The sequence below is a fragment of the Monodon monoceros genome, unplaced genomic scaffold (genome assembly GCF_005190385.1).
Source record: "Monodon monoceros isolate NGI ecotype Baffin Bay Population unplaced genomic scaffold, NGI_Narwhal_1 Super_Scaffold_22, whole genome shotgun sequence".
NCBI lineage: Eukaryota > Metazoa > Chordata > Mammalia > Artiodactyla > Monodontidae > Monodon > Monodon monoceros.
This window is the reverse complement of record NW_021703779.1, coordinates 76,975,384-76,999,567: the sequence shown is the minus strand read 5'-3', so window position 1 is coordinate 76,999,567 and position 24,184 is coordinate 76,975,384. Positions and strand designations below refer to the sequence as shown.

The following is a 24,184-nucleotide window of genomic DNA, read 5'->3' as shown; positions in this document are numbered from 1 at the left end:
TTCATGCTGATCTGAGAAACTGATATATAAAATTAAATCAACTGGAATTTTTTTTCTTTAAGGTATCTCCTATCAAAATGAAGAGACATGGACGTATGATGTCTCTGGCAATTATCTACTTTTCCTCTATATATACTTCTGAAGGTTGTCAGCCCACTAAACTGTAGGAGGTGAATGCCAACTCTACCTTGGGCTTGAAATGATCTGCACCATATCTGGGAGTATTTTAAGATGCCCAGTCATCTCACTACCTAAGTGCAGAGTGTGGTGTGCTAGGGTAGGCCATGGAAACCTAAATGTCCATGTTTGTTAATGGCAGTTTCACTCGCCCAGCTCACGTGCCTGGAAATTTCCCCAGCTTCTTGTTTTACTTTCTAATTTTTAGATGGGATTGGAAAAAAATAAAAAAGAATTGGATATCTGCATATTGAACATCTATTGGGTGCTTGCCTTAGAATATATTGTGTTAACCCTCATAGCAATTCTATAAGAATGATATAAATATCCTCATATTACAGATGTGGAAGCAAATTCAAATACTTTGTCACTGGCCCCAGGCTTCACACATAGTTAATGGGAGAGCCATTGGCTGGAGTCTTGCTACGAAGAGAACCCAATAATATGGTTGCCTGACCATGATTATCAGCACTGTTTAAATATCTTTTCTACAGAACCCCTCCCACTAGTTCAGGACCTTTGGTTTCTGAAAGTTAGTCCAAATTTATCATATTTCCCCTTGGGAATTCTAATTTGCTTGCTGACAGTTCTCCTGTGAGGATCGTACCCTTACCCTGAACGGTGCCCCCAACTCTAGCCCTACCTAATTTGATGTTTATTCCTCCCTCATGTGGCCTACTTTTAATTCCCAACATGCTTTATTTGTGAGCCCACATGATAGATAAACCAAGTGATGAGCTTTTAGCACTTTGATTTCAGTGTCATCAAAAAGGTTTCCTCTGTGATTACAAATACAATTTATTTTGCTTGTGTGCTAGGCATTGCTAGAGGACTCATGTGCAGGCTGACAACTCATAATCCAGATTCCATGTAAAGAAATGATTAATATAGTAAAAGTAGGTTCATCCTTGATTTCTTCCTTATGTTTTGAAAATTGAGACCTATTTTTATTCCTATGAATTACTATTGTACCTAATGATATTTAAGGTCTATATTTATTTTCTACTTTAAAGCTTAATAACAAGTGGATATTAACATCATAGTTAGCAATTTCATTTCAAAACTGGTTGCCAATATTTTGTAGTCTAAGAGCTCCAGAAGAATGGTCCCCATCTGTTGCAGTGTGCATTCATCTGCTGTGGGTGCTCACAAGCCTTTTATCTGTGAACATGGCACAAATCTGCTATGCTGCTGAGATTCACAAATAAGCCATGGAATCAGAGGCATGTCAGGTCACACGTAGGATGCATGTTCACTGAAGAGATATTCTCTGTGAATATAATAAGAATGGGAGGCAGTGTGCAGTTGGGGAAGAATCATGGACTTTAGAATCAGAACGTTAAAGTTTGAATCCCCCTAACACTCGCTAGCTGTGCAAACTTAGGCACATTATTCCACCTCTCTGAGCCCCAGTTTCCTCAACTAAGAAAAGCAGATATTATAGCTACACCTCAACAAAACTTCTGTAGAGACTGAAGAAAAGGAAATAATTACTGTGGAGCACCTAGCATGATGCTTTTAGTAGTCACTTAAAAATAAAAGTCATTAATGACTAAAAGTAAAGTACTCACACCACTAAAGGTCAAGGACAAAGGCTAAATCTTAGGAGTCTGGTCGGAGAACAATGTTGAGTATTTTCCATATGTCTGAAAATAAACGTTATATATAATGTCACATCGAGGCATGTTGATTTCTTTTTAAATGAGGCTTCCTATTGTGTCAAGACTTACCTTTAAAGTTGGCTTAGCATTTTAAGGCCTTCCACAAAATAATCCTAGAAGATGAAAATAACTCAAAAGTTCCCAGATTAAGCTTTGGAAAAATTCTGATCTCAGATTCTTGCATGATCATTAGTTTACATTCTCATAGAACATATACTTTTCTCTACAACATGAAGAAATCATAACAAGAAAAAAAACACATCTTGAATTTCCAGCCAAAAGATAAGTGCTTTGATCTTTGAGGAAAACATGAATTATGAAGTGTGTAGTTCAAAAAAAATTTTTTAAATAAGTGTATATCTTAAAAGCATTATCAAAAATATCATCTGATGTGAAACCGAGGCTGGCAACTAAAGGAAGTTAATGGTATGTGCACCTTGGAAAATGTTTTGTGGTTTCATGACCCCAATGGATTTTTTTCAAGATACTTTTGCTGCTAATGAAGAAACATTACAAGTGGCCCCACTGAGTAGACACATATTGAAATCAAAACAAAATGCTGCCTAAGTGTAGTCTAACATTTCATGATTTAATTATTCACAGTCTAGGAAGGCAGTTTTCTTGAATTATCTTTTTTTTTTCCTTGCAAGAGAAGCAAAGACACTAGTGTTGACCCTTATCCTGAACATCTAAACTTTCCTTTGGAGTTCTATTCCAAAACAAAAAAACAATAATACCGTGCAGCTTATTCTATCAGTAGTTGTAGGCCATTTAGAATAGGAAAGAACTGTAAGAGCTGATTTTACTTTATGAAAACTGATTTGCCAAAGCCCTGTGGATTTCCTAACCATGCTGTGGTAAAATATAAGATTAGTGTAGCAATTCCTTCATCAAATGACTTTACTGTTAACATATCGAATTAGTGATCCTGTTAGCCACTATTCCAAGATTACAAGGTAATTCTTTAAAACCATGGGAATTCTCACACATTCTATTACTGTTAATTAGCATTTCTCATCCTGCAGAAAGATTTTCATGAAGGATTATCATTGTATTTAATATGTCTACAAATTTCATTTTTCTGATTACTTTTAAACCTCATATTCTTTATGATCCACACGTCTTATTGTTCTTTTATTTTCATTCCAGCATCATAACAAGGTCATCTTCGTTTATCATATGCAAATACAAGCAGGTGTTCTAGCTGAATAGAAAATTATGTTAGTTTAACACTAGAAAGAGACTCCTTTTAAAATATTTCTTGTCCCAGGGACCACCTTCCATTATTGCTGTTCATTCGTGGTGAGAAATTATTAAGCAGTTGTTACAAAGATGAGCTTTAGAGCCAGACCCAGGGAGTCTGCATCCTGTCTTTGGTACTTGCCATCATCTCTTGGTGCCCCAACTTCCTCATCTACAAAATAGGGTTAATAATAACAATAATAGGTTTAATAATAGTTATAAGTTTGTAATGAGAATTCAATGAGTTAATGTTTTAATTGCTTAAAAGACCACCTGATATGTAGTAAGTTTATATAGGTTTTGTTAAATAAAAGAAATAAATTCCATTGCCACATATGACTTCTGTCATCTTTCCAAAGTAAAAATTTGCTCTACATTTCTTATTTCTCTTGTATCCCTTCATAGTGTTTGCACTATTTCATTTGCTTTCTGTGCCAGAGGTGAACTGTGTTCTTTGTAGGAGACATAAGTCACTAGCTGCGGGTGTTAAGGTTTGGGGAGTTAATGTCAAGCAGTGGGTCCATTATCCACTCATATATTCTATAGCAGTTGCCTGATACTACTGTTCTAAGCTATTTATTTCTCAATGAATATAAGTCATGATCACAATACATCTGGATTGAATGAAGCACAGTGGCAGCCAAGTTAATGTCTATATTCATAATCAGACTGTCCTCAGAATTGTTTCACAAACAAGGCCATTGTAATTGAAAGTCATAGAAAGTCACAGAAAGACTCCCCCCAGATATACTAGTTTTATTTTGTTTCAAGTTTTTGACAGAATGTTATTCAGTTTTAGACTTGCTAGCACACAGAGCATTGTAATTACTAAGAATCAGAGGCAGGGAAGGTGATTGGGGGCGGAGAATTTATTATGCAAGGGGAAAAGATCGAGTTATTATAGAATGCTGCATTACCAAAAAATAAGAATTTCACATGAACTGGCATATGTAAACAGCATGTGAAAAGCTGGTCAACAGCCATTTCCGAGTAGCTCTCTATTTCCCCTAATACTACACAGATGCTAGGAGGTTAGCTACAGTGAATGTTTATGACCCCATTGCTGTCCACTGCACATTGAAAAGCTGCTATGCGTGATTTGATTCCTTTTCCAATGTTATTTAAAAATCACGTTAATTTAAAAAAATCTAACTTGGAACTTCAAGACATGCACCCCAGTTGTACACATATTTTCTAAAGATTCTAAGAAAACCGCTAAAGGAAATGGACTTACAAGGGTATTTCTTGTAAGGAAATGGACACTTTCATTTTGATTTTCTTTGGTCAAAGAATAAGTTGACGTATTTCATGGTTCACAAGTTACTTTAATTAGTTGAACAGTTGGCTTTTACAGCTAAGAACCATTCTGCTTTATGGGACACCATTGTAGTATTTGCTCATTTAAAAGAAATAAACCCTCCAAGTCACCATCTGTATCATGACTTTAATTGTCATCTGAATGGTAGAAGAAGGGATTATCAAAGAGTTTAAAGATTTCAATGGAGGAATAGAAATAATTTAATTGTCAGGTTACACTCTAGTTTCAGTAGTTTCTATTTTTAGATTGTTGCTTTCGAAATCCAACAAATGAGTATTGAATATCTTGCTAAATATAAGGAACCATAAAAGCTTATTCATAAAACACATATTTTCTTTAAACTTTTCAGAGGCAAGCACAATGTTTACCAAAAACAAGGTTGGAAAGTCCCTATCTGTATCATATTCATGATAATTCTATGCAGTGCAATCCACCACTCTATGACACATCTTAAATTTCAATTGAAGTCTCAGGCAGTAAGGACAATCAAGGCTCTCAGATATCTAAAAGATTTACCGAATAAAAGAACCTCAAGCAAAATGAACGCACTACAGGGAAACCAGTTCAGTGCTTTGTGACCACCTAGAGGGGTGGGGCAGGGAGGGTGGGAGGGAGACGCAAGAGGGAGGGGATATGGGGATATATGTATACATATAGCTGATCCACTTTGTTATACAGCAGAAACTAACACAACATTGTAAAGCAATTATACTCCAATAAAAATGTTTTACAAAAAGAAATAATTGTGTCTCCAACAAGATTTTAAGTTCGTAAACAAACAAGAGAATCAGTAATCAGCAAGAAATTAGTAGAATTACTTATATTGCATTCCTTTTAGTAGAATACAACCAGGAGTAACTGGCTAGGTAAAAAATATTGCTCATAGAGCAATGTCTTATTCATAGAGGAAGAGTGCTATAACAATGTCTAAGTTCATCTGTCATCTAACTATTTATCCTAGTCCTATCTCTTGTCACATTAGTAGTTCAAATCTTTGGACCTTAAAGTACACATTTTAAAATTGTGTACTTTTCCTCAAAACAGCTATTCTGAAGACTGTATAGCCTCTTAATCAAGGATATAGATGTGGATTCTATCATCGTGTATTCTACATCCTCACTAATTTTCTTGAGACTGAATCAGAGGTGCAAGACCGGAAAGTCAGTTTGAAATTTGGCAAAACTTCGTGAATTCGGACTTGAGTAATTTAAAGCTAGTCACAATTTGGACAGCTCCTGGGTTGCAATGAACCTTTATTTAATTAACCATTTCTTTCCACAGGGCATGTATTAATTATGTAACTCTTCCTAAAGAGCATAAATTAACACTGTAAAATATTGTAGGATGTTATTATTATAGAACACATGATTTCCATGAATTTCAGAAGCACTTGTCAAATAACAAAGGATAAGCAATGTGATTCTCTTCTCACTCCATTTGAGTTGTTTTTCTAATACTCTAGACATGCATTTATGTATCTACATTTTTAAAATTTATATCCTTTGTAACAAATAAATGACATTTGAAAATAACTGGATAGACGATAATTTCTGGTTATTAACTTGGCACCCAAGGGGTCAAATTCAGGACCTCTATATTATGGAATAGAGTAAGTACATCAGCCACAGAATAATAAATGGCCAACAAATGTTTAGATTGGTCTCCTCACTTCATTTTTAAATTCCCCTTATGGCCTCTGAAGAAAACAAATTTGATTGGATTTGTTAGTCACATTTTGAGCTGTCCTGATTGAAATGAGAAAAAGTGGATTCTTTAAGAATACTTTATAACATAATTTCCTTTAAAATTCTAACTGGTTTCTTTCAGGGAGGTCTTACTAAAATTTGCCTGATTAGCATAAAATCAAATTGTCCTATATTATGCTAAACCTTAAATTTAAGTCATATTGTAAAACAGCAGTTCTCAATTTTTTTTCACTCCACGACCTCATGATCAGACAAATATCAGTGGAATAGATAACCATTAAGAAGAGGCATTTTGAAGAATACTTTTATCTTATGCAAAAAAAAACTACCTCCAATATTATTATCAAACTACACTAGGAAGAAATATGTATTTACTGTCATATTTTCACACTAGAGTCCAGCATAAAATCACCTAAAGAAACTTCATGGAATACATATCGAGAAATACATCTTAGGAATGTTTTTTAACTCTTCCAAAATATAGCAGAGGGAGGAACACTCCCAAACTCATTCTACGAGGCCACCATCACCTGATACCTAAACCAGACAAAAATGTCACAAAGAAAGAAAACTACAGGCCAATATCACTGATGAACATAGATGCAAAAATCCTCAACAAAATACTAGCAAACATAATCCAACAGCACATTAAAAGGATCATACACCATGATCAAGTGGGGTTTATCCCAGGAATGCAAGGATTCTTCAATATATGCAAATCAATCAATGTGATACATCATATTAGCAAATTGAAAGAGAAAAACCATATGATCATCTCAATAGAGGAGGAGAAAGCTTTCGACAAAATTCAGCACCCATTTACGATAAAAACCCTGCAGAAAGTAGGCATAGAAAGAACTTTCCTCAACATAATAAAGGCCATATATGACAAACCCACAGCCAACTTTGTCCTCAATGGTGAAAAACTGAAACCATTTCCACTAAGATCAGGAATGAGACAAGGTTGCCTACTCTCACCACTATTATTCAACATAGTTTTGGAAGTTTTAACCACAGCAATCAGAGAAGAAAAAGAAATAAAACAACTCCAAATCAGAAAAGAAAAAGTAAAGCTGTCACTGTTTGCAGATGACATGATACTATACATAGAGAATCCTAAAGATGCTACCAGAAAACTACTAGAGCTAATCAATGAATTTGGCAAAGTAGCATGATACAAAATTAATGCACAGAAATCTCTTGCATTCCTATACACTAATGATGAAAAATCTGAAAGTGAAATTAAGGAAACACTCCCATTTACCACTGCAACAAAAAGAATAAAATATCTAGGAAAAAAATACCTAAGGAGACAAAAGACCTGTATGCAGAAAATTATAAGACACTGATTAAAGAAATTAAAGATGATACATATAGATGGAGAGATATACCATGTTCCTAGATTGGAAGAATCAACATTGTGAAAATGACTCTACTACCCAAAGCAATCTACAGATTCAATGCAATCCGTATCAAACTAGCACTGGTATTTTTCACAGAACTAGAACAAAAAATATCACAATTTGTATGGAAACAAAAAAGACCTCGAATAGCCAAAGCAATCTTGAGAACGAAAAGTGGAGCTGGAGGAAGCAGGCTTCCTGACTTCAGACTATACTACAAAGCTACAGTAATCAAGACAGTATTGTACTGGCACAAAAACAGAAAGATAGATCAATGGAACAGGATAGAAAGCCCAGAGATATACCCACACACATATATCAGGTCACCTTATCTTTGATAAAGGAGGCAAGAATATACAGTGGAGAAAAGACAGCCTCTTCGATAAGTGGTGCTGGGAAAACTGGACAGGTACATGTAAAAATATGAACTTAGAACACTCCCTAACACCATACACAAAAATAAACTCAGAATGGATTAAAGACCTAAATGTAAGGCCAGAAACTATCAAACCCTTAGAGGAAAACATAGGCAGAACAATCTATGACATAAGTCACAGCAAGATCCTTTTTGACCCACCTCCTAGAGAAATGGAAATAAAAACAAAAATAAACAAATGGGACCTAATGAAACTTCAAAGCTTTTGCACAGCAAAGGAAACCATAAACAAGACCAAAAGACAACCCTCAGAATGGGAGAAAATATTTTGCAATTGAAGCAGAAAAGGATTAATCTCCAAGATTTACAAGCAGCTCATGCAGTTCAATAACGATAAAACAAACAACCCAATCCAAAATTGGGCAGAAGACCTAAATAGACATTTCTCCAATGAAGATATACAGATTGCCAACAAAGACATGAAAGAATGCTCAACATCATTAAGCATTAGAGAAATGCAAATCAAAACTACAATGAGATATCATCTCACACTGGCCAGAATGGTCATCATCAAAAAATCGAGAAACAATAAATGCTGGAGAGGGTGTGGAGAAAAGGGAACACTCTTGCACTGTTGGTGGGAATGTAAATTGATACAGCCACTATGGAGAAGAGTATGGACGTTCCTTAAAAAAGCTAAAAATAGAACTACCATACGACCCAGCAATCCCACTACTGGGCATATACCCTGAGAAAACCATAATTCAAAAAGAGTCATGTACCAAAATGTTCATTGCAGCTCTGTTTACAATAGCCAGGACTTGGAAGCAACCTTAGTGTCCTTCATCGGATGAATAGATAAAGAAGGTGTGGCACATATATACAATGGAATATTACTCAGCCATAAAAAGAAATGAAATTGAGATATTTGTAGTGAGGTGGATTGACCTAGAGTCTGTCATACTGAGTGAAGTAAGTCAGAAAGAGAAAAACAAATACCGTATGCTAACACATATATATGGAATCTAAGGGAAAAAAAAAAAAAAGGTTATGAAGAACCTAGGGGTAACACGGGAATAAAGACACAGACCTACTAGAGAATGGACTTGAGGACATGGGGAGGGGGAAGGGTAAGCTGGGACAAAGTGAGAGTAGCATGGACATATATACACTACCAAACGTAAAATAGATAGCTAGTGGTAAGCAGCCACATAGCACAGGGAGATGAGCTCGGTGGTTTGTGACCACCTAGAGAGGTGGGATATGGAGGGTGGGAGGGAGGGAGATGCAAGAGGGAAGAGGTGTGGGAGCATATGTATATGTATAACTGATTCACTTTGTTATAAAGCAGAAACTAACACACCATTGTAAAGCAATTATACTCCAATAAAAATGTTAAAAAATAAAAAAAAATAAAAATTTAAAAAAGAATGGTTTTTATACATTCATAAAAATCAAGTAAAGGGAAATATCAAGTGTTTCCTTTCATACCTGTGGTTGGGGATGAGTCCAGATCTCCACAGTAGTTGTCTCTTTCATGGGTGTGCGAGATCGTATAACCTCCTTCATTGGCTTTACAAGGGGAACAAAATAGAAGTATTTTTGTTTGTTAAATGTGAAAAACATAGTACAATGCACACATGCATCAAACACAGGTAATTAAAATAGTGCCTGGGTAAATATCTCTTTCTAGACATTGTAGTTATTGAGGACTTACAATGTGATAGGCACACCTCTAGGTACTGGGAATAAACAAGAGACAAAAAAAAAAAAAAGAAATTCCTTTTCCCATGGAGCTTATAACCCAGTGTTACATTTAAGAGTTCCATTAAACATTTGAGTGCAATTGTGGAGGGCAGTTTAAAACATTTAAATGGCTGAAATTTAAGTTGGAGAGACTTTCAGTCCAATACTTTTACAACTCAATGGCTTCAACAGCTTGTATTTGCAAATTTACAGTGTCTGAAATTAAAATCTATCCTGTGCATGCCACCACATCACAAATTTGCTATCTATCATATAAAGATATTTAACAGTTGTTATAAATGCCAAAAAACTTATGAACCAATATAGAGATACTAGCATACCAACCCAGAATAATTATCAAGATTTTGAAAAGATGATGTCTATATCCATTTTATTTTCTTCAGGACAGAGAGTATAGTCTCTGTTTTAAAAAATATTGAATGTATACTCTACACATTTCTATGTATGTGATTTTAGTATATGGGGGAAAGGGTTTGGTTAAAAAGTTATCCTTTTATCTAGCTAAGGGAGAAATTTTTCAAGGAAGCTAAGAAAACCCAGTTCAGTGACTGTTGGAATCTCATGGGCTATAATAGCAGAATAGAGTAACAGTGACAGAGACCTTATGTCACACTCTCAAGACTTCATACTGATGTTTGGTGTACTACCAATTAGAGTTATGTAATTATTACTTGACAGGGTTTTGAAGGAGAGCATTTTTGCCACCCCAAAATATTTCTGGCATAAGGATTATTTTAGGCTGATTATTTTTATGAAACAGCAGACATAAGAAAAGCTCTGAAAACCAAGAAAAGTTACCCTTTTGTAAAGGATATTTACATTTATAAGGGAAATCTCCATTTGTAAGTGTGTCTCCCTCTCTGTACCAGGAAGTGAAGGATGACTAAATCTCTAAAACATTTTTCAGTGAAGTAGGCAACAGACTTAAACCTGCACAACAATCGTACCCTTGATTATTGTGTTTTTCCTTATAGCCTCCCATAACTGGCTCCCCTGCCCCCAACATCTTCTTTTGCCTTTATCTGAAGATTGTATTTAAGGTGATGGCTTGGGCAGTTTCAGATAGTTACTCAGATTTCCTGGGTATCTCTCACGTATACAGGAGGGATACATGGTATTAAACTTGTTTGTTTTTCTCCTGTTAATCTGTCTTTTATTATGAGGCTGGGGGGAGGGTCTCAGCCAAGAATCTGAAAGGGTGGAGGAAAAATTATTTTTCCTCCCACACAGTTTTAAGTGCCCCATTCCTATTGCCTTACCATGACAGCTTATTTTTTATATTTTTATTATTCCTGCATGGCTATTATGTCAAATCAAGAAAAGAAGAGGGGCTTCCTTGGTGGCACAGTGGTTGAGAGTCCGCCTGCCGATGCAGGGGACACGGGTTCATGCCCCGGTCCGGGAAGATCCCACATGCCGCGGAGCAGCTGGGCCCGTGAGCCATGGCTGCTGAGCCTGCACGCCCAGAGCCTGTGTTACACAACGGGAGAGGCCACAGCAGTGAGAGGCCCGCGTACCGCAAAAAAAAAAAAAAAAAAAAAAGAGAGACAGTTAGGGCTTCCCTGGTGGCGCAGTGGTTAAGAATCCACCTGTCAATGCAGGGGACACGGGTTCAATCCCTGGTCCGGGAGGATCCCACATGCCGCAGAGCACCTGGATCCGTGTGCCACAGCTGCTGAGCCTGTGCTCTGGAGCCCACATGCCACAACTACTGAAGCCCGCACGCCTAGAGCCTGTGCCCTGCAGCAGGAGAAGTTATCGTAGTGAGAAGCCCATGCACTGCAACAAAGAGTAGCTCACGCTTGCCGCAACTAGAGAAAGTCCTCACACAGCAGCGTAGACCCAATGCAGCAAAAAATAAAATAATAAAATTAAATTAAAAAAAAAAAAGAGAGACAGTCAGATGTGGAACATCACATTTTTAAGGCCCAGTTGAGCAAGAATTATTTTGTTATCATTTAAATGGCAAATTGTGTTTATTCTGCAATGACACTATAGCTGTGACAAAAAGAATGCAATACACGTTAATATTACACACTAAGCACTCATCACAATATTCCAACTCACAGGAAAGGAACAGTTAGAAGAATTCAAAAATTAAAATGAAAGGTCTCATCATAGCAGAATTTCATCACAAAAATAAATGAAAATGAGTGACAAAAGTAAGTTTCTGAAAAGCTAATTTGTTAGCCAAGCAGAGAGAACTACTCACTGATGGTGAGTTATTAAACAGGGTTTGCTTACAGCAACCAAAGGAATACATCTAGAGAAAACAAACTTAAGACTATTAGCGTTTCACCAAGTACAGTTACTCAAAAAGTTGAGGACATTGAAAGCAACAGCAACGGTAATTTTTTTAAGAAAAGGGAAAATGGTATGGAGTGTTTTTCCTTTGTGAGTTAACAGATGTTACCAACAATGCTTAATTGCTGTTACTTGCTTGAGGAAGCGATACCAAGTTTGAAGTGACTGAAAAATTAGCCTCTATGAATGAATTGTCTGTGTGGAACAGAACAGGTAAGAATATTTTCAAAGAATTTGACAAAACACTAATTCAGTAAAACCTGATGTGGGGTCTGTTCAGGTGTGTTACAACTAATGGTGGGTGAAATATATGTTGCACAGAAAAAAAGTTTAGCTGGACAAATATACAATGCTTTGGAAAACATAAGGTGTTCAAAGCCTATGGCTGTTTATTGTATTATACATCAGCAGGTACTTTGTGCAAAATATTTGAGTCTATCATGTGTTATTGAACTAGGAGTATCAATAGTGAACTTCATTCACTATTGCTAATGGAACCATTGTCATTCTGTGAACTTTTGTCAAAATTGCAAGTTGAATATCCTGACTTGCCTTACCATACAAGCAGTTGGATGGCTTATAAGTGGCAAAGGTTTATTTTTAAGCTCAGAGCCAAGACGGAAATTTTGCTGAATGAGAAGTACCCTTGACCACTATTATTGAATGCTGAATCACTCTGGCAATTAGTTTTTGTTGAAAACTTGATAACGTTTGATAAATCAACCTAAAATTGTAAGGTAAAAGAGTGCTTATATGCAAAATTTATACTGCAGTAAAGTCACTCTGATGACAACAAAAATTGTTTGAGTCACAAGTAATGGTAAGTTACTTTATACACTCCAGCCCTGTAGAAGTTAAAACAAGAAGCAGAATTTCCATTTGTGCACAAACTCAAATTTTCAATAGGTTGCAATAAATATGGAATTGAGGAGCTTTTATCTGTCAATTAGAAATGATTAATCTTCAATGTAATTACATGCTAAATGGCAGATATGAAGAAAAGAAGCTAATAGAGCTCTTCACATGCCTTCCAAGGATAGATATGTTGAGTTAAATCTATATGCTTGTGGATTGATATCAGTATTGGGCAGTACCTATCTGTGTGAAAAGACATTTTCTGAGATCAGATATACAAGACCATTCATTTCATTAGTAGTTCTCTATTACATAAAACATTGTACTCATTATTATTACATTTGATGGTTTGAATATCATCAATTGAAATTTTTGGGGAATTTGGTTTCTCTTTTGTTATATATAAAACCTACTGAAACTGAGCAGGACCCTGTGGGGCTCCTGGGCACAAAAGCCTTTCTGCCTCCCCTGTTTCTTGTTTGTAGGAAATAAGCTTCATTCAGGTTCCATGACCATGCCTAGTTCCAAAGGGCAGGTTCAAACAGTTGTTAATCAGGGAAGGGAGAGGATTGGGAGACAAGGGAGGAGCAGTCAAGAAATGATACTGCAGCTTTGGGGCAGGGTCCTGTTACCTCCTCAAGGGATATACATAACAATATCTTTGAGCTCTTCTGCAGAACTAAAACCCTCACCAAATGGAAGATGTTAACTACTTGATGAAGCATTCTTCATTCCAGAGAAAAGGTCACAGTTTGATAACCTCAAGAACCACAGAAGCCCATCACAAGACCATGGTGATACCAGATGATCCCTGGATTGAAGGAATGCAAGCCCTGCATGCACCCTGATCCTTATCAGCAACCCTGCCTCCCTTGAACCATTACTATAAAACTCCTCACAAGCCCCCATGGGTTGGGACACATAGTTTTCAGGGCATTAGCTTACTGTGGCCTGCTTCACCTGGCAAAGCAATAAAGCTATTCTTTGCTACTTCACCCAAAACTCTGTCTCCAAGATTCAATTTGGTGTGACAGAGGTCAGGTTTCAGCAACACTACTCTGGCCCTTTACAGAAAAAGTTTGCTGACTTCTGATCTAGAGGAAAAGAAAAGACAAACTAATAACTGTAATTAATGACCAAGTCTATGAAATAAGTAAAGTCTGGTAGACTCTAGATGTAGAGGGTGAAGAGAAGACTTTTTTTGGCAGAGAGAGCAATATGGTCTAAGGTAGGGAAATCCAGGTTGTGGTCTATATGACTGAAGATGTAACTGAATGATGGGACAGATGTATGAGAAAGTGAAATAAGCACATACTCCTGATGGACTTGCAAAGTCAGCTGGTGATTTTATAGTTATACACTAAGCAAAGAGGAAATTCTCAAATGTATTTGAGCAAAATGTCCTGTGCTACAATAGTTTCTAAGCAGATTTGTGCTCACGTCTCAGATTTAACCTTATTTTTTAGACCAAGTCTACTAGAGTTGCATTTCCTATGCACAGTTTAAGAATCTGATTTTAAAATTTTCTGTCAATTGTGAGCAGTTTTATGTCTGTCTGTGTGTCAGTCTGTCAAACGTATCATGCCACATTGTAGGGTAGCAAAATTTGCCACCCCAAAACTTATCTTTTTGACATGAGGATTAATTTGGGCTGGTTATTTCTAAGAAACAGAAAGATCAGGAAGTTTTTCTTGTTCCTTCCCCCTTAACTGCCTAAAAGCATTTAGATGAAGGGCCTATTCCCAGAATAGAGCTATCACCAGAGATATTTTCAAAGAATATAAGCTTGGTGAGGTGGAGGAAACTCAGCAGGGCCTAGAGATCAGAGTCCACTCTGTGTCCCATCCTCCCTGCTTGCCCCAGCAAAATTTGTTTACCAAACATTTGCTTTTCCATCTCCATGTCAATTGCCTTCCTCAGCATCAAAGATCCAAACCACTACCCCCAACATCCTTCTTTGTCTATAGTTGAAGATACTATTTAAGATGAGAGTTTCAAGGCTTCCCTTGTGGCACAGTGGTTGAGGGTCCGCCTGCCCATGCAGGGGACACGGGCTCATGCCCTGGTCCGGGAAAATCCCACATGCCGCGGAGTGGCTGGGTCCGTGAGCCATGGCTGCTGAGCCTGCGCATCCGGAGCCTGTGCTCTGCAATGGGAGAGGCCACAGCAGTGAGAGGCCCACGTACTGCAGATGAGAGTTTCAGCCATTTTGGTGAGTTACCCAGCTTTCTGGGATGTCTCCCATGTATATATGTTATTAAATTTTTGTTTTGATTTTCTCCTGTTAATCTGTCTCGTCATTTTAACTCTTAGAACAGCCAGAAGAACTTAGAAGGACAGAGTAAAATTTTTCCTGCCTGACAACATTCAAATGTCCATTAAATTAAATAGGGATAGTATATTAGGTGGTTAAATGCTTAAAGCTATGTGGATGTATCTTGTCCATTTAACTTTGACAATTAAATATCTCTATTGTATAATATGCTTCAATATTCAAATATTAGGAAAAGTTTATTGAATTATATTGCACACAAAAATAACAATTTAAAGGTGAAATAATACTCCCACCCCTAACAATGTTCTTTCCATTACTCTTCTCCCTTCCACCAAACCTCATAGTTTTAATACTAATAAGTAAGAAATGGTCTAATAAAATAGCTCCAATATACAGAACTGCTGAGGATTAACTATAATGCAAATGAGAGAAATGGCAGTTCTAGGAAATATTAGTGCTCAGAAAATCTATGCTTGACCTTTTTAATAAAACAAAATATGGTTCATCATTGACTTCTGAAAGATAAGATGCAGATCTATGTTTCTGTATCTTTACATGCACCACATACTGAACCAAAATGTATCTTCCCTTTTATGGAATCAGATGTCAACCTGTCAAGTAAAGAGTAAAGTGCTTTATAATAATCACCGTCTTTACAGATTTAAACCTCATTTTAATCCAGTTCATATTAAGACAGTGCTCAATAGTGAAAAGTGAGAAGTACATCTTACTGTTGATCGTAAAGAGTTGTGAGAAGTGTCACTGTTATTATTGCTAAAAATTAAATAATAATACTTCCAAGAGGATGGATAGATATTGGCTCTTCTTATCTATCAGATATTACTAGTTCATAGTTTAGACATTGGAAGGGAATTCAACTTTATTTAAAAATGCATTAAATCCATTAGACACTAATATTTCACCAGTGATGCCCTGTTGATCTAATGAAATAGTCATACATGAAAGAAAAATAAAACGTTCATTTATCTTATTTCACCTTTCAGAATCCAGAAATTTTATGCCTTAAAAAGTTGTCTATAGTCTGTTTGAATGATTTTATCTATGAATGTGGGAAGAGTCTGGCTAATAAGGAGCACTAATTCAGAGTAAATGTCCAAAACTGCATTAAATCTCCCCTAATTTTTTGTCTCAGGCAAGAAGTAAGGAAATTTTCAACCAAATTTCCATTCACAGAAATGTGAATTATAGCCCAAAATATACACAGTGATATAGTTTTTGTGATAAATTGGAAAATATTTTCAGTGGCCAAAGGATTTAGTTTTTAAAAAAATAATAGGTGACCTACAAGAATAAAATTCACTTCTCCAACTGTGACTGCCTTACAAAAAAGGCTTATGAAGCAAGATAATTAGATTGAAACTTCTAAATATGGCAAGGCCTTCTAAATGTTCTTCCCAAATGTTTTTCTGACAGTGTCGCACAGAATCTGAGATTCAGGGACTTAACATATTAACTGCATACCTTAACCTGACTAATCCCCAAACTACTGGGTCAGGCAAACCCAGAATGATTCTGTGATTCTTTTAGGGTGAAATGCAGAATGCATCCTTTATTCTCCCTCTTGGGAATATTTATTGCCACTTAAATCTAATGGTAAGAAAATCATAGAATAAGATCATGATATTTCTGACTAGTCTCAACATTACATTATTGTTTCAAAATCTAGCAAAATGAGAATCCAGAGGAGCTTCAGTGATTCAGCAATTACATTTCTTTCTCAAAGGTTGCAGGTTTCCCACTAGGAATGTAAGTATGCTTCCATTTTTTTGGTAATGGTAAGAAACCCAAGAATCTCAGATTTTGCAGAAATGTGACATTCTAAGTTGTCACAATCATCTTTTTATTTTAGCTACCAAAGACTACAAGTGAATTTAACTGATAGATGATTGTTATTTTATTGCCATATATTAGACACATTGACAGGTTAGGGAAAAAGTCTTCTCAAACTAGCATATAAGACATTTTTGGAGAGTCTTATGTAATATCTACCACAATGATATATGCCTAAAGACAGGTAAGTATGCGGGTGATGCTTCTAGTGATAATATTTATAAAACTTTTCCCTCATTCTCGTTTAATTCCTTAAAAGATATCGAAATCCTTACTATGGGAATAATATCCATCAAAACTATGGCAAACATTTACAAATACAAAGTGAAATTTTATCCTTATTTTTGCCCACGATATATTTACTTGAAGGATTTTGTGTTAAAAGTGTTGGCAGAGGGGAGCTTCAAGATGGCAGAAGAGTAAGACGTGGACATCACCTTCCTCCCCACAAATACAAGAGAAATACATCTACACGTGGAACAACTCCTACAGAACACCTACTGAACGCTGGCAGAAGACCTCAGACCTCTCAAAAGGAAAGGAATTCCCCACGTACCTGGGTAGCGCAAAAGTGAAAAGAAAAAACAGAGACAAAAGAATAGGGATGGGACCTGCACCAGTGAGAGGGGGCTGTGAAGGAGGAAAGGTTTCCACACACTAGGAAGCCTCTTCGTAGGTGGACACTAGGGGTGGTGGAGGGGGGAGCTTTAGAGCCACAGAGGAGAGTGCAGCAACAGGGGTACAGAGGACAAAGCGGAGAGATTCCCGCACAGAGGTTCGGTGCCGACCAGTACTCACCAGCCCGAGAGGCTTGTCTGCTCACCCTCCAGGGCGGGTAGGGCTGGGAGCTGAGGCTCCAGCTTCGGTGGAGCCCAGGGAGAGGACCGGGGTTGGCTGCATGAACACAGCCTGAAGGTGGTTAGTGCACCACAGCTAGCTGGGAGGGAGTCCGGGAAAAGCTTTGGAACTGCCAAAGAGGCAAGAGATCTTTCTTCCCTCTTTGTTTCCTGGTGCGCGAGGAGAGGGGATTAAGGGCGCTGCTTAAAGGATCTCCAGAGATGGGCGCGAGCCGCGGCTAACAGTACGGGCATGAGATGCTAAGGCTGCCACTTCAGCCAACAAGAAGCCTGTGAGCAACCACAGGTGACTATCCACACCTCCCCTCCCAGGAACCCGTGCAGCTCGCCACTGCCAGGGTCCCGTGATCCAGGGACAACTTCCCCGGGAGAACACACAGTGTGCCTCAGGCTGGTGCAACGTCATGCCATGCTGTCCTCTGCTACCGCAGGCTCGCCCCGCATCTGTACCCCACCCTCACCCCCAGCCTGAATGAGCCAGAGCCCCCGAATCAGCTGCTCCTTTAACCCCATCCTGTCTGAGCAAAGAACAGACGCCCTCAGGCGACCTACACGAAGCGGAGGGGCCAAATCCAAAGCTGAACACCCGGAGCTGAGCAAACAAAAAAGAGAAAGGGAAATATCTCCCCGCAGCCTCAGGAGCAGCAGATTAAATCTCCACAATCAATTTATTGTACGCTGCATCTGTGGAATACCTGAATAGACAACAAATCATCCCAAATTGAGGAGATGGACATTGGGAGCAGCCATATATATACTTTTTCCCTTTTTCTCTTTTTGTGAGTGTGTATGTGTATGCTTCTGTGTGTGATTTTGTCTGTATAGCTATGCTTTAACCACTTGTATTAGCGTTCTGGCTGTCTTCTTTTTCTTTTTTCTTTTTTTTTAGTATGGTTTGGTTGCTCTCTTCTTTCTTTCCTTATTTTAAATTAATTTTAAATTATTTTAATAATTATATTTTATTTCAATAACTTTATTTTATTTTATTTTATTTTACCTTTTTCGATCTTTCTTTGTTTTTTCTCCTTTTTATTATGAGCCGTGTGGATAAGAGGCCCTTGGCGCTCTGGCCAGGCATTAGGGCTGTGCCTCTGAGGTGGGACAGCCAAGTTCAGTACATTGGTCCACAAGAGACCTCCCAGCTCCACGTAATATCAAATGGCAAAAATCTCCCAGATATCTCCATCTCAACGCTAAGACCCAGCTAAACCTAACGACCAGCAAGCTACAGGGCTGGACATCCTATGCCAAACAACTAGCAAGACAGGAACACAACCCCCACCCATTAGCAGAGAGGCTGCCTAAAATCATAATAAGGTCACAAACACCCCAAAACACACCACCAGACATGGACCTACCCACCAGAAAGACAAGATCCAGCCTCATCCACCAGAACACAGGCACTAGTCCCCTCCACCAGGAGGCCTACCCAACCCACTAAACCAACCTTAGCCACTGGGGGCAGACACCAAAAACAACGGGAACTAAGAACTTGCAACCTTCGAAAAGGAGACACCAAACACAGTAAGTTAAGCAAAATGAGAAGACAGGGAAACACACAGCAGATGAAGGAGCAAGGTAAAAACCAACCAGACCAAACAAATGAAGAGGAGGTAGGCAGTCTACCTGAAAAAGAATTCAGAATAATGATAGTAAAGATGATCCAAAATCTTGGAAATAGAATGGAGAAAATACAAGAAATGTTTAACAAGGAACTAGAAGAACTAAAGAGCAAACAAACAATGATGAACAACACAATAAATGAAATTAAAAATTCTCTACAAGGAATCAATAGCAGAATAACTGAGGCAGAAGAACAGATAAGTGACCTTGAAGATACAAGAGTGGAAATAACTACTGCAGAGCAGAATAAAGAAAACAGAATGAAAAGAATTGAGGACAGTCTCAGTGACCTCTGGGACAATATTAAATGCACCAACATTCGAATTATAGGGGTCCCAGAGGAAGAAGAGAAAAAGAAAGGGACTGAGAAAATATATGAAGAGATTATAGTTGAAAACTTCCCTAATATGAGAAAGGAAATAGGAAATAGTTAATCAAGTCCTGGAAGCACAGAGAGTGCCTTACAGGATAAATCCAAGGAGAAACACTCTAAGACATGTATTAATCAAAGAATCAAAAATTTTAAAAAAAGGAAAAAATATAAGCAGCAAGGGAAAACAACAAATAACATACACGGAAATCCCCATAATGTTAACAGCTGATCTTTCAGTGGAAACTCTGCAAGCCGGAAGGGACTGGCAGGACATATTTAAAGTGTTGAAAGGGAAAAACCTACAACCATGATTACTCTATCCAGCAAGTATCTCATTCAGATTTGATGGAGAAATTAAATCTTTTGGAGACAAGCAAAAGCTAAGAGAACTCAGCACCACCAAACAAGCTTTACAACAAATGCTAAAGGAACTTCTATAGGCAGGAAACACAAGAGGAGGAAAAGACCTACAAGAACAAACCCAAAACAATTCAGAAAATGGTAATAGGAACATACAGATCGATAATTACCTTAAATGTAAATGGATTAAATGCTCCAACCAAAAGACATAGACTGGCTGAATGGGTACAAAAACAAGACCCGTATATATGCTGTCTACAAGAGACCCAATTCAGGCCTAGGGACACATACAGACTGAAAGTGAGGGGATGGAAAAAGATATTCCACACAAATGGAAATCAAAAGAAAGCTGGAGTAGCAATTCTCGTATCAGACAAAACAGACTTTAAAACAGAGACCACTGCAAGAGACAAAGAAGGACACTACATAATGATCAAGGGATCAATCCAAGAATAAGATATAACAATTGTAAATATTTATGCACTCAACATAGGAACACCTCAATACATAAGGCAAATACTAACTGCCATAAAAGGGAAAATTGAAAGTAACACATTCACAGCAGGGGACTTTAACACCTCACTTTCACCAATGGACAGATCATCCAAAATGAAAATAAATAAACACAAGCTTTAAATGATACATTAAACAAGATGGACTTAATTGATATTTATAGGACATTCCATCCAAAAACAACAGAATACACATTTTGCTCAAGTGTTCATGGAACATTCTCCAGGATAGATCATATCTTGGGTCACAAATCAAGCCTTGGTAAGTTTAAGAAAATTGAAATAGTATCAAGTATCTTTTCCAACCACAGTGCTGTGAGACTAGATAGCAATTACAGGAAAAGATCTGTAAAAAATACAAACACATGATGCCTAAACAATACACTACTAAATAACGAAGTGGTCACTGAAGAAATCAAATAGGAAATCAAAAAATACATAGAAAAAAATGACCATGGAGGCACGATGACCCAAAACCTATGGGATGTAGCAAAAGCAGTTCTAAGAGGGAAGTTTATAGTAATAAAATTCTACCTTAAGAAACAGGAAACATCTCGAATAAACAACCTAGCCTTGCACCTAAAGCAATTAGAGAAAGAAGAACAAAAAAACCCCAAAGTTAGTAGAAGGAAAAATATCATAAATATCAGATCAGAAATAAATGAAAAAGAAATGAAGGTAATGATAGCAAATATCAAAAAAACTAAAAGCTGGTTCTTTGAGAAGATAAACAAAATTGATAAACCATTAGCAACACTCATCAAGAAAAAAAGGGAGAAGACTCACATCAGTAGAATTAGAAATGAAAAAGGAGAAGTAACAACTGACACTGCAGAAATACAAAAGATCATGAGAGATTACTACAAGCAACTCTATGCCAATAAAATGGACAACCTGGAAGAAATGGAAAAATTCTTAGAAATGCACAACCTGCCAAGACTGAATCAGGAAGAAATAGAAAATATGAACAGAACATTCACAAGCACAGAAATTGAAACTGTGATTAAAAGTCTTCCAACAAACAAAAGCCCAGGACAAGATGGCTTCACAGGCAAATTCTATCTAACATTTACAGAAGAGCTAACACCTATCCTTCCCAAACTCTTCCAAAATATAGCAGATGGAGGAACACTCCCAAACTCTTCTACGAGGCCACCAACACCCTGATACCAAAGCCAGACAAGGATGTCACAAAGAAAGGAAACTACAGGCCAATATCACTGATAAGCATAGATGCAAAAATCCTTAACAAAATACTAGCAAACAGAATCCAACAGCACATTAAAAGGATCATACACCATGATCAAGTGGGGTTTATCCCAGGAAGGCAAGGATTTTTCAATATACGCAAATCAATCAACTTGATACACCATATTAACAAATTGAAGGAGAAAAACCATATGATCATCTCAATAGGTGCAGAGAATGCTTTTCAAAAAATTCAACACCAATTTATGATAAAAACCCTGCATAAAGTAGGCATAGAGGGAACTTTCCAAAAAAGAATAAAGGCCATATATAACAAACCCACAGCCAACTTTGTCCTCAATGGTGAAAAACTGAAAGCATTTCCAAAAAGATCAGGAACAAGACAAGGTTGCTCAGTCTCACCATTATTATTCAACATAGTTCTGGAAGTTTTAGCCACAGCAATCAGAGAAGAAAAGGAAATAAAAGGAATCCAAATCAGAAAAGAAGAAGTAAAGCTGTCACTGTTTGCAGCTAACATGATTCTATACATAGAGAATCCTAAAGATGCTATCAGAAAACTACTAGAGCTAATCAATGAATTTGATAAAGTTGGAGGATACAAAATTAATGCACAGAATTCTCTGGCATTCCTATACACTAATGATGAAAAATCTGAAAGTGAAATCAAGAAAACACTCCCATTTACCATTGCAACAAAAAGAATAAAATATCTAGGAAAAAACCTACTTAAGGAGACCAAAGACCTGTATGCAGAAAACTATAAAACACTGATGAAAGAAATTAAAGATGATACAAATACATGGAGAGATATACCATGATTTTGGGTTGGAAGAATCAGCATTGTGAAAATGACTCTACTACCCAAAGCAATCTACAGATTGAATGCAATCCCTATCAAACTACCACTGACATTTTTAACAGAACAAAACCAAAAAATATCACAATTTGTATGGAAACACAAAAGACCCCGAATAGCCAAAGCAATCTTGAGAACGAAAAACAGAGCTGGAGGAATCAGGCTCCCTGACTTCAGACTATACTACAAAGTAAAGTAATCAAGACAGTATGGTACAGGCACAAAAACAGAAAGAGAGATCAATGGAACAGGATAGAAAGCCCAGAGATAAACCCACGCACATATGGTCACCTTATCTTTGATAAAGGAGGCAGGAATGTACAGTGGAGAAAGGACAGCCTCTTCAATAAGTGGTGCTGGGAAAACGGGACAGGTACATGAAAAAGTATGAGATTAGATCACTCCCTAACACCATACGCAAAAATAAGCTCAAAATGGATTAAAGACCTAAATGTAAGGCCAGAAACTATCAAACACTTAGAGGAAAACATAGGCAGAACACTCTATGACATAAATCACAGCAAGATCCATTTTGACCCACCTCCTAGAGAAATGGAAATAAAAACAAAAATTAAAAAATGGGACCTAATGAAACTTCAAAGCTTTTGCACAGCAAAGGAAACCATAAACAAGATCAGAAGACAACCCTCAGAATGGGAGAAAACATTTGCAAATGAAACAACTGACAAAGGATTAATTTCCAAAATTTACAAGCAGCTCATGCAGCTAAATAACATAAAAACAAACAACCCAATCCAAAAATGGGCAGAAGACCTAAATAAACATTTCTCCAAAGAAGATATACAGACTGCCAACAAACACATGAAAGAATGCTCAACATCATTAATCATTAGAGAAATGCAAATCAAAACTACAATGTGATACCATCTCACACCAGTCAGAATGGCCATCATCAAAAAATCTAGAAACAATAAATGCTGGATAGGGTGTGGAGAAAGGGCAACACTCTTGCACTGCTGGTGGGAATGTGAATTGGTTCAGCCACTATGGAGATCAGTATGGAGGTTCCTTTAAAAACTACAAATAGCAGTCTTCCCTGGTGGCACAGTGGTTGAGAGTCCGCCTGCCAATGCAGGGGACATGGGTTCGTGCTCTGGTTTGGGAAGACCCCACATGTCGTGGAACTGCTGGGCCCGTGAGGCATGGCCGCTGAGCCCGCACATCCGGAGCCTATGGCTTCACAACGGGAGAGGTCACAACAGTGAGAGGCCCATGTACTGCAAAGAAAAAACAAAAATAGCCCATTTTCAAAAAAAAAAAATCTACAAATAGAACTACCATGTGACCCAGCAATCCCACTACTGGGCATATACCCTGAGAAAACCATAATTCAAAAAGAGTCATGTACCAAAATATTCATTGCAGCTCTATTTTCAATAGCCCGGAGTTGGAAACAACCTAAGTGTCCATCATCGGATGAATGGATAAAGAAGAT

General features: G+C 37.4%; 1 protein-coding gene across 1 annotated transcript in view; it reads right to left on the bottom strand.

Moving 5' to 3' along the window:
• PCDH11X (protocadherin 11 X-linked) overlaps nucleotides 1-24,184 on the bottom strand; it is a 731,019-nt gene that overhangs the window by 384,016 nt on the left and 322,819 nt on the right. The window contains exon 4 of the mRNA XM_029241308.1: nucleotides 9,375-9,455. Coding sequence (XP_029097141.1) covers nucleotides 9,375-9,455 — 81 coding nt within the window. The remainder of the gene's footprint in view (nucleotides 1-9,374; nucleotides 9,456-24,184) is intronic.